Source organism: Rhipicephalus sanguineus, chromosome 2 (assembly GCF_013339695.2).
Source record: "Rhipicephalus sanguineus isolate Rsan-2018 chromosome 2, BIME_Rsan_1.4, whole genome shotgun sequence".
NCBI lineage: Eukaryota > Metazoa > Arthropoda > Arachnida > Ixodida > Ixodidae > Rhipicephalus > Rhipicephalus sanguineus.
The window spans coordinates 216747187-216759441 of NC_051177.1; the positions used below are offsets into that span (position 1 = coordinate 216747187).

Below are 12255 nucleotides of genomic sequence, written 5' to 3' on the forward strand. Positions count from 1 at the left end.
CAAGTCTTAGTTGTCTGCATTGCGTTAGTACACTTCAAATCCCCCGCCTTTAAGAGGTCTTTCTCACGTCACTGTTGTCGTGCCCAACGTTGCCCGCCTTTACTGCGCGGTGGCGTGCACTGGCGGCTTGCACCATTCAGGCATCCGGCAACATCACATGCATGCAGCATTTTGTCGAACTTTCTGTCAGAGCAACTTTCACGAGCGCGCAAAACACACGCAGCAGTACGCGATACCGAAACTACCACTGAGACGTGATTGCCGTGAGCGAAGCAGGGCGATGGGCAAAGCACAGTTCAGCAAAAACAGAAACTTTGAACCATGCGCGCCATTCCCCATGGCAATGCCAAAGAGGTTCTTTTTTCCATGAGTCAAACAGAAATGAACAAGGAGCATTTTATTACGTTTCTTGATGCATGAAAGGTTCTTTTTTTTATTGCAGCTAGTTTGATTACGAGTGATTAATTGTAGTCGGACTCTCTCACGTCATCGGGATCATATCTAAAATGTTCCGTCGTGGCGCTCATCGTGTAATACATTTAGCTTAATTTCTCGGTAAGTAGGGCACTGCTGTTGATAATATTGCCGTTTTAGACATTGTCATACATTGAGCTTTCACTCTGACATAAATTGCTATTTGCCTTTAGTGTCCCTTTAATGGGATAAGCTTTCTTACTTGCACTGCAAGCAATCTTGAAATAATACCCATTTCTTTCCTTTCTATGTTTTCTTTTATGCTCGTAGTCTAGAAAAGTTATTGTTCGTGGACTACATGCAGAAGTGCAGTAAAAAAGTGTGTGCATCAGTTCCATAGCCTTAGCTGTGCTGCCACAGAAAGTTGTTGCCACGTATAGTGCCTTTCTATGGCGCTTTTCGCACGAGCCCCGTAGAAAGTCTCTGCGTTGAATCCGACATATCTTTTGTATATTTTCTGAAGGTGAACTCAAACGACGAACACCCCTTACACTCTGCTATCAATGATTTGTCCAGTTCTGCCGTTTGACAACTGTCCTGCGGTGAAACGGCCCTGCTCACTTCGTGTGAGGGGCCTATCTGAGGAAATGGGTGTGCCACTTTTTGAACACCGTTTGGGTGGCTTCCACTGTAAACTCCCACCGTGGCAGCAGCAGCTTATAGATTGCGATGTATCTTTCGTTAACACCACATAAAAAAAGATGGTGCTCTGTGGCCATGCATTGCCCTTGTGCCATAAAAGCCCACTAATCATCATCATCACTTTATTAAATCAAGTTTTAACCGTACTGCTATTTGCAAATATCGTACTTTGCCTTTAACGTGGCAAATTCCTCTTTGGGGCAGAGATTTTCAATAAACAAGGAATGTAGGGGTATGCTTGACTGGGCTGGTCGGTGTATATTGAAAGGAAATAAATGTCTTGCGAAAAACATGAAAGAAGAGTTGCCCATAGAACAGTGGTTAGCTTATAATGGAAGTGTCCGCAGTGGTTGTGGTGCAGAAGTTGATGTTGCAGACAATATGATTGACATTGTTTGTGGTGCTAATGAGGATCAGATGGAAGGGAGAACTGCAGAGGAAAAAACAGAAACAGAAAAGAACTGATGCTCTTGGAAGAGAGCTTGATAGGAATATGCAAGAACTTGTGAAAGATGCACAGTTTCAAGTGCTGCAGCGAGAAATCGAGTCTCTGACAGAGTAAAAGTGCTTCCAATGCAAAGGAACTGTTTCTAGATGCACAGGAGTTTTTAATAAGTTTTTTTAATGATGAAAGAATCCGCTTAGCCACTGGAACATACTAAGCCGCTATGGTTTGCAGTGAATGCCCCGTCTTTTTCTAATTTTCTTTTTGCCATACAAGGACTCATTTCCAGTTTTCCAAGCAGGCTAAACAGTCAGGGAATATGCTTGGAACCATCAGGAAAGCCTGGAAAAGTTGGAGAATATCGAAAAATCAAATAGTTAGACGAGGGCAAAGGGCACTAGACACGGGACAGTATTAGAATTACAGACAGGGCGCTAATAATAATTGTTGGGGCTTCACGTCCGAAAACCGCAATATGATTATGGGGGATGTCGTAGGGGAGGGCTCGAGAAATTTCGACTACCTGGGGCTCCTTAACATGCACCTAAATCTAAGCACATGGGCCTCAAGCATTTTCCCCTAGATCGAAAATGCGGCTGCCGCGGCCGGAATTTACAGGCAGGGCGCTGACAGAAAGATCGGTGCCCTGTCTGTCGTTCTAACACCGTCCCGTGTCTAGCACTGTTTGTTTTGTCTTAATGATGTACCATCCAACCCAGTTAGGTGCGCTCCTAAAATTGGTAGACACCCTGAACAAAACTAAGAAATAAAAGTCAATTAGTGCGAGTTAAGCCAAGGACGGCATATACAGTACAACCTCGGTGATATGATCACGGCTCGTACGAATTTCGGGGTGATACGAATTTTTCTGTTCTGTAGTCCCGGCCAAGGGCCCTGCACTGTAATGGAGTACGGTTGTTGCGAACCGTTTTTCATCCAGTGACGTTTGGTACGAACGTACACTACCGTGCAGGTTCAAACAGGCACTGCCCGCGCTGCCACGGAAGACACGGCAATCACAAGCGACCACGGGAGCCCAAGCGCGGGCATTCACATTGCGCTGCCAATTTGTCAGAGGAGGCGTTGGTCAGAGTCGGCCATCAGGGGTGCGTGGTATCCTCAGAGATTGTGCATGCAAATCTTTGAGGCCCTAATGCACCTTCATGTTTAGATTACAGATGGCACTGGCGTCGCCATTTTGTCCCATCCCTAACATACTGAAGCGTGTTGCAGTGCTCGAGGCAGCGATGTGTACTGTGTTTACACGTACCTGCCACCAGTGTTTCTAGAACCAGTTCAGTTTCACAGCTCCCCGCAGATGCTTGCTCTCCAAAGTGGATGCGATGGCCGACGCGAGAACTAGCGGCGCTGCAGTTCCATCTTGTATCATGCCTCATGCATTCGCAAATCACGCACGGTGTACGGAGAAGGCGAGCACGGCGAAACGCGCAACACGCCGCGAGCGGCTACTCCTCACGCGTCTCATTTCGCTGCGGCATGTACGTTGTCTCCGCGATAAGCTTCAGCAACGTGCCATTGAGAGCAACGGTGCGCTGCCTTACCCGATCCCGCGGGACACAGCAAGTGAAGCAATATGGAGCAGCAGCGCTGTAAAGTTCACGCGTCAGCCGCGTGTGCCGGCTCGCGAGTGGAGCTGCAAAACTATACTGGTTCTAAGAACGTTGCCTGCCACGTCGATGCAAGCCATGTCCTCGCAATCAGACATCCTATGAAAGGTGGACGAGGACCGAAAGAGGAAACGGATAGTCTTGACAAAGGAGCTGTTACGGGTCGTAATGCATCTGGTTCTGTGCATGCGCCGTATATTTACAAGTATGATCATTGACATCCAGAAACTTTATTAGCAGTTATTATGAGTTGTTCGTGATGTTGCTGTGGCCCTGAGAAACAATAAATGAAGATGCACACCAGCTTTCTTTTGTCGCATACTGACTTTCCATGTTTTCTGGTGATGCGAATTGCAGATGCTATGAATATTTTTCGTTACCCCGTGAGATTCGTATCACTGAGGTTTTACTCTATATGTATATATGTATTGTAGAAACATTGGAAGGCAGGCTGCATTGTTGCCAGCTATCCCAAAATCATAAAATTATATTCTTAACATTCATTGCATATTTCCTCTTGTCAGCTGTTAACAGTCATGGGCATGTTACCAGCAAAAAGTAAGTGTTACAGTTACCTAAGCCAAAAAATTAACTCAGTTACAGTTAGTTTCCAAAAGTAACCTGTTACAGTTACTGTGACAAAGTAACGTTGTTACTTTTCCGTTGCTGTATAACATAATAGATCACAAACGAAATGATAGCATTTATTTAATAAAAACATACGAAGGCATACTGGTAGTCACAAATGCTCGTGGTAAAACCCTAGGTAAAGCAAACCCCAAAACTTGGAGGACGCTTAAGCTTCGCCTTCAAGAGTAGAATGCGATAGTGTAAGCGGGCCCCACGCGCATCGCCTTCTCACTTGCTAGCCTGGCTTCGATTTTCAGTGCATGCCTCAACCGTGTCTTAAGGAAACGAACGACTGTGCGCGTAACATTGGCCGTTTTTCAAACTCCTAATATGCCCACTGCAAGTACAGCTAAGTGCCTATTACGCCATAATTCTTCCTTTTGCGAATCAGCGAAGGGCCCACTATGCGTGCGTAAGGCAACATGCGAACCTATGCAGCTGGTCACTTTGTTGATGCTTTTGAAGCTGATGATGATCAAATATGTCTGAGCGCTTATTAACAGGTGGGCCTTTAAGACACCCACACGTTGTGCATTTCACATGTTTTGAAACCTGGCGGGATTCTACGCTTCTGCCACGCAATATTACATGCATTAAGGAGGCTTCTTCTACTACATGACATTAATATAGTGTTTTTTACGAAGCAGTTTCAAGCAATAGCATGGCTCTGTGTTAGAACACCTGCTTGCCACGCAGACGGCCTGGGTTCGATTGTCACTTGCCTCGAGTTTTTTATTTATTGTATTTGCATCTTTCTCGTTTTTTGGGTCTTGGACAAGATTTATTTTTTGCTAACAACCAATGATGCCGACGCCGACACCCGGATTTCTGCGAAACGAGCTCTTGAACACTATTGCATTGAAACGGGGGCCCAACACAAGCATTTGTTGTGTGAGCCTCATTTTGTAGCATGAACTTTTAACGGCAGAGCTCTTTAAGCTGGCCGTAAGAGCTTTGGTGTCTACAAATGTGTACAAAAAGCTATCATCATCATGAATTGGTATGTGCTACCGATATTGGGCGAATCCCACTACTCACTGCTGGTCCACCAAAAATGAAGAAGGTAACAGAGGGTGACAAACACCAATTAAGTTTTGTAGACAGACGTAACCAGTAATTGAGAAAACCTTCAATAACCGTTGATTAACCCAGTGATAAACACCTTGACCGTATGTGTCTGCTCCACTGGAGCATTATCTGTACGGAATGCTTCACCGGTATGTACCAACGAGCGAATAGTAGGGAATGGGAAAGGCAACTATGGCTGCAAGAAGACCCCGAAGCGATGGAAACCGGACGCGAACGACGTGCCCGTAGGTGTATGAGAGCTGTAAACGGTTGGTTTCAGCGCGAGTTTTTGTCTCTGGAGTTTCGTCATCCGGGTAGTGTCTATGACTGTCTGTGGTTTAACTTGAACCTCTCTGCGCTGAGAAGCAACCTAGAAACAACCTAGCATCACCTAGGTGAAGCCTAGCAACAACCTAGAAGCAACCAGACTTGACTTCAGAATCGTCCAGCTTGCGGTTTCAAGCCTTGCGCGACTTAGTGCAAGCTTCGCAGCCAGTACACTTTTCTTCTGCTCGAGCCGTACGGCTGACCTCGCAGTTGATTTGAGCTCTGCTGGCGCTTAGTTCGGTTTATATCTGGGGTCGTATTCTAAGACGATCACCTTTGAGATATCTATCACTTTTAAAGGGATCGACAACCAATTTTTATGGTGCCCATTTTCTTTCGTGCAACGGAAAGCTTACCGGTGAGAGCGTCTAATCACGGAACGATAACGTGGAAAACGCCGTGAAACATTTGTAATCAGAATTTTTCTATCTGCGGCGAATATGAAGCCGTAAACACAAGTGACAACCCATGCTGCAAACAGTGAGCGCGAGAGCGGTTCGTGTTCGTGCGCGCCAGTTTGCTGCGCATGCGTGCACTCCGCGTGCATGCGCCCCGGCTCGACATGTTCCACTGGCTACCGCGAAGGCAGCGCCGCTTCTCACCGTGCAACTCCTTTTACCTCATAAGCAGCACAAAATAGAGCGGGGATAGATAATAATATACATACTCTAAATTTTCAGGACTAATTATGGCGCGCATGACAGCATCAGACTACGTGACTAGGACAGCAAAAAGTGATCGACTCCATAATTCTACTGCAAGGCTCTTCCGCTAGGCTGCGCGACATACCAGTTTTGGTACATTTAAACATGATTTAAAAATATAAATCCTACTCACAACGTGAAAAGGATGCTGGAATCTGTCACTAAATTTCACTGTCTTTTCATTTTTACCAAGATCCAATCACACGTCGTGACTAGTTGTCGGTCCCTTTAATGCGCGCTGATTGGCAGGTTGCAGAGTAGTGGGTAAGTTGTCACTTTAATCATTGCACACGCAGGATTCTGCAGCCGGCAAAGTGGCGTTGTCACCGAATGCGTTTGTCTCAGAACACAGCCCGCGTTTGAACACAGATTTTAAGGTCAAGATGCGAACCAAGAGAAGGAAACATAATGTGCAGCAGTGCATTGTGCACTGTCGGTACCTGTTATCCACAAAAGAAAGAAAACTACTGATCGTATGCGTTTAATAGTTTAGGTACGGTGAGCGTCTTAGAGGCGAGACAGCGACGGGACAGCAGTGAGTTCCCCGAAACGGAGCAGCCATCCTGGCGACCTATGGCACAGGTAATACTGGTGGGTCGTAGTGAGGTTTCAATCGATCGACATGAACAGTCTCGCGCCCGCGGCGGCGTTGATCCGTAGGTGGCTGAAGAGGCTCAATAACGTAGTTGACCGGTGAAGTCTGGCGTAGGACCCAGTAAGGATCGTCATACTTAGGGACGAGCTTTGCGGAAAGGCCGGGGCCAGATGAGGGCACGCGAAGCCACACGATTGTTCCAGGTGAATATGACGAAGCAGATAAGTTTCGGTCATGAGAGTGTTTCTGGCGGGCCTGGTCGTGCGTGGTAAGCGAGCGTGCGAGCTGCCGACATTCTTCGGCATAAGTGGCGGCTTCGGCTAGAGTCGTAGTTTCTGAGGGGTCCGGTCGGTACAGAAGAATAGTATCCAAGAACGAGGAAGGTTCCCGACCATAAAGCAGGAAGAACGGAGAAAACCGCGTAGTAGACTGAATGGCGCTGTTGTAAGCATACGTGACAAACGGCAGTATGCGGTCCCAATTCGTGTGGTCATCGGAAACATACACGGAGAGCATGTCGCCGAGTGTGCGATTGAAGCGCTCGGTCATCCCGTTTGTTTGCGGGTGATATGCGGTAGTAGTTCGATGGACAACGTTGCATTTGCGAAGGAGGGCTTCTACGGCTTCGGATAAGAAGGAACGTCCGCGGTCACTGAGTAGCTCATGAGGTGCACCATGCCGAAGAACGAGCTTTCGAAGGATGAACAAGCCGACCTCACGCGCTGTGACCTCTGGAAGCGCGGAAGTTTCAGCGTAGCGCGTGAGGTGGTCCACAGCGACGATCACCCAGCGGTTGCCATCTGGTGTGTACGGTAGGGGACCGTACAAATCGATCCCGATGCGGTCGAACGGCCGAGAGGGACAAGGCAGTGGCTGGAGTGGACCTGTGGTCGTGTGCACAGGGCTCTTCCGGCGTTGGCACTTGGAGCATGAACGGACGTACTGCCGAACAGAGCGGTACATTCCGCGCCAGTAGTATCGAATCCGGAGGCGTGCATATGTCTTCACCACACCAGCATGGGCGCATTGCGGATCCGCGTGAAAGGAGGCACAGACGTCGGAACGTAGATGGCGAGGAATTACCAGCAACCATTTGCGGCCATCAGACAGGTAGTTTCGGCGGTACAGGAGGCCATCACGGATTTTAAAGTGGCGAGCAGTTGGTTGTACGTGGAGACGCCTGAGACAGATACTCTAGGACAGAGGCTATCCATGGATCCTGGCGTTGCTCAGATGACATGTCGGCATGTTCAAGAGATGAACAATCGCAGCTCGAAATAGACGCAACGCCATACTCATGGGGAAGTGGCGAACGAGAAAGAGCGTCGGCATCCGAATGCTTACGGCCTGACCGATAGATGACATGGATGTCATAATCTTGAAGACGGAGTGCCGAACGAGCTAGGCGACCAGATGGGTCTTTTAATGAAGATAACAAGCACAAAGCGTGGTGATCAGTCACGACGTCGAATGGGTGGCCATATACGTAAGGTCGAAATTTCATGATTGCCCAAACGATGGCAAGGCATTCTTTTTCCGTGACTGAGTAGTTCTTTTCTGCTTTAGTGAGAGTGCGACTGGCGTGGGAAACGACATACTCGTCGAAGCCAGATTTACGCTGGGCAATAACAGCGCCGAGGCCTACTGCACTAGCGTCCGTGTGGATTTCGGTTGGAGCATCCGGGTCAAGTAGCGTAGGATAGGTGGGGATGTCAGAAGATGGCGTAAAGAGGCGAATGCTTTGTTGGAAGCGGAAGACCACGCCGAAATGTCTTGGTTGTCGGCAAGTAGCTGTGTGAGTGGGGCGATTATCGTCCCCCTCGTTGATTCCCGACGACATGGCCCAGCAAGCTGCTACCCAGCACCTCCACCAATTGATAGTATGCGTTTAATAGTTTAGGTACGGTGAGCGTCTTAGAGGCGAGACAGCGACGGGACAGCAGTCAGTTCCCCGAAACGGAGCCAGCACGAGCACCAACCACGACAACAGTCTTCTTCATCGTTCTCTATGGTAACCGTATTTATCACTACACTACTGATATTGGCGCATTACTGTATCCTCCCTTCGTATGCGGGGCCCCCCGCGCAACTGCAGCGCGGTCAGTCTTCAGCAGCTCTCTGTAAAGCAGATTTTTCTTCCCAACCAGCCATTCCGCCAACAACACAGTTTTCACCGAAGCAAATCAAAGTCCTCGACAATGCTTGAGACGACTGAACAGACATTCAGCCGGCGTACTGGACGGAATTCCCGATTCCCGGTTTGATGGTTAAATGATGGAAGGCTTCTTTGCAACCATCGCTGTCCCACACTTCGATCATTCCACTACTACGCTCGTCAGAGCAGACAAGAGTTGACATCAACTTGACCAACTGTCCGCCACGGTGCTCCAGCGGTTACGGTGCTCGGCTGCTGACCCGAAGGTCACGGGTTCGATCCCGGCTGCGGCGGTCGCATTTCGATGGAGGCAAAATGCTAGAGGCCTGTGTGCTGTGCGATGTCAGTCTTTGTTAAAGAACACCAGATGGTGAAAAACTTCCGGAGCCCTCCACTACTGCATCTCTCATAATCATATCGTGGTTTCGAGTCAGCGCTCGTCCTGTGTGCTTGTTTATTCTTCGTCTACGTCTTTCAGCGCTGCTTCTATAAAGCACATAAAATGTTTGATATTTCAGAAACTACATATTGTACTAGAGAAATTATTGCATATTTGAAATTAGCACACAGCAAGATTAACCAATATCGCTCGTGAAAAAAAAAAAAAAAATGTTAAGTGCAGGGTTCCCCTTAAGCAAGCAGAGTTCAAATTACTGGATCATTTCATGTTTAAGAAGCGCGAAAAAGAAACAGGGACGAAGCCCTTTTTGTCATTTGTAGCTGGGGCTGCGGGTCATGTGCAGGGGTGGGCTACACGTGAGAAACTGTAGTATGATGATTCCCTGCTGTTTTACCTGCCGCTCATACTCTGTCTGTGCATTCTTTCCCTCAGGCCTTCTGGCTTCTATTGTGTTTAAAGATGCCAACCGCTTCTCTCAGTGCTACTGTGGCTGCCGTTTTGTTTACCGCTTCTTTGTTTCTGTTCTGCAACAGTGCACGTAGCTCTGTTAGGCCTTTGTTTGCAGTGCCTGCACTTGCCTGCACATTTAGAGCCTCCCCTAATGCTTGCTTTGTGTTTTCGCACTTCTAGGTCACTGACATGTTTGGTGAGTTGGTGCCTCATTTTTTCTCCACTTTGCACATTTGCCTGCTGCATCTGGTCTGCAGTGCAATCGCCATGCTTATTCGAAGAAAACTAGGATGTTTTTTTTAAGTGGGGCATACCATGCTTTTAAACTTCTTTTTTTTTTTTTACATTCTTGATCAATTTTGATAAAACTTGCTGAATTTATGTATATTTGTGTGCTGATTGCAAACATGCGATTATTTTTTAGCACTATATGTAGTTTTCAAAATTCAAATGTTTTTTGTGTCGTTTTCGGAGGAATGTTTGTATCTGTCAGTTTAGGAAAAAAGTAAATCAGCATATCACAATAATCTGGAATGGAAAGTGTACGCAATAAAAAGGAAAAAAAATAGGCGAAAATGCTCGAGACCCATGCACTTAGATTTATGTGAACGTTAAAGAACCCCAGGTGGTCAAAATTTCTGGAGCCCTCCACTACGGCGTCTCTCAAAATCATATCATGGTTTTGCGACATTAAACCCCATCAATTATTGCACAATAAAATAATGGATCTTCTCCATCCACTTGACGAAAAGTTTGTGAACTAATTCCCAGCTTGACTCACTCACTAAGGCTCAACAAGTTGTGTTCAGAACAGTCGTTCTTCTTTTACTGCATTCCAGCTCATTCTGATGTGCTGGTTTACTCTCCAAGTTTAGGAAAAATCCAAAAGCAGGACATGAAATGTTTGATATTTTAAGAGCTACATATACTGCTAAAAAAATCAATTGCATGTTTGAAATTAGTGCACAAATATACATAAACACTGTTGGTTTCATCAAAATCTATAAACAATTAGACGAAAATTTTAAAGTCCCACCTCCCCCTTAAAATACATTGCCTAAGAATAATGGGTGGCTTTATACGCATCACAGCCAGGTTCAGTTAAGGCCTCAAGACACTAGCGGAAAAGCGCGCACGGCGCTCCAATGGCGGCAAAGCGTGAGCCTCAACAGGTGCCACGCAGCAGCATTCTCGTGGGGTGAGAGGGATGGGTCCATGCCCAATTTCTGGCGATGTGCCACATGCCGCTTTCAGAGGAGACCAATCAGAATGGCATCTGCAGTGACAGATGCGCTCGGTAGTGGTGTCACGCGGACCCACCCGAACACTCATTCCACACTCACATCAGCGCTTGTTCCGCTTGACTGCATTCATTCTGTCACATAGCTGTGAACCAAGGGTCAGTAATAGAAAGGCCTTTAGAACTTGTGCGCGAGTATTCATTCTCTGCAACGAGTGAGCTTTGTCTCTGATGAGGAACCGAGACAGCAAAGCGCTGGCCCGTCCTCCGACGCTTCTGTTGCACCGGCATGGTAGTACACGGTGCCACCTTTTCATCACCTTAACACGACATTGCTGCAGCAGAAGCCGGCACACATGCATGCGCATACAGGTATGACTGCAATGGTAGCAATGTTGTTGTCTTCAGCTGACGTGACTTCCTTTAGAAGCATCGTAAACAAGGTGCTTGCGGGATTCCGCAGAACTGATTTGCAACAATAGCGCCGTAAACATAATTACGCAGCATCCATTTGCGAGCACACGAAAGCAAGAGTGCGTAGACTTGACAGGATGCGGGATTTCCACGCTGCAGCATTTCTCCATCGCTGCTAGTGTGTTTGGGCCTGTACTATGCGAGTATGCCAGCACCATATTTTCGTGTATGTATGTCATTTTTAGATGGCAACAGAAATTATAGTGACTACTGCATATAAACAGGCGAGACAAGTGCTGCATTAACACTTGTGATTCTGCTTTTTATGTAACTTGTCCATTACACGTATAACCACTGTGTTGCGCGTATGGCACCTGAATGTCTGGAAACCTTCCAGATTATTTCAGAATCTTCTGGTAGGCTTGAGTGCGCAAACGCGAACAGTTGAGTTCATTCTAGAGCTAACGCAGCCACCGGCAATAAGGCTCGAATGTTCGATGCCGCATGTATAATACCGACTCGCCTTACTGCAGATCAGATTATCAACGGTTGACACTCTGTTCGCCGCTATCAATGTACAGCTTGTATTGCTTGTAGTTTGACTTTTCGTTTCCCGGGCACAGGTTCGCCCAAATAAAGAGTTACGTCTTTCATAGCCCAACTGCCGTCTTCCTTGCCGTCACGACTACGCGACATCTGGTGGAGGTGCTGTTCGTTCATGTTCTGGACAGCCCTGTGAAGCCGTGAACCCAGCCCAATTTGTGAAGAAGACACCGACACCATCAGAGACAGTTCAGCCAGCTGCAGACTAGAAGAACTACCCCCTCGATACAAACTCCTACTGGACAAGCCAAAAGCCACGGCAACGAAGACAGCAGACATGGTGACGGCCGCAGTGTGCCCTGCAGCTGTCGTGACGCAGCCGTCCAGAGAGCTGCCGACCTTCCTTGGATCGTCAAGCGATGACCCCAAAACCTGGCTCAAGACGTTCAAAAGGGTCTCAACATTCAACTACTGGAACTCCGAGAACAAGCTGTGCCGTGTGTACTTTTACCTGGAAGACGCAGCAAGGATCTGGTTCAA

At 47.4% G+C, this 12255-nt stretch overlaps 1 protein-coding gene across 7 annotated transcripts in view; it reads left to right on the forward strand.

The window, feature by feature from the left end:
- LOC119384085 (cholinephosphotransferase 1) overlaps nucleotides 1-12255 on the forward strand; it is an 85187-nt gene that overhangs the window by 64198 nt on the left and 8734 nt on the right. Inside the window, exon 10 of one of the 7 annotated variants that reach the window (XM_037652375.2) lies at nucleotides 9699-9714. The exons of the other annotated variants lie outside the window; for them this stretch is intronic. Coding sequence (XP_037508303.1) covers nucleotides 9699-9706 — 8 coding nt within the window. The 3' untranslated portion in view covers nucleotides 9707-9714. The remainder of the gene's footprint in view (nucleotides 1-9698; nucleotides 9715-12255) is intronic. 7 annotated transcript variants of the gene reach the window in all.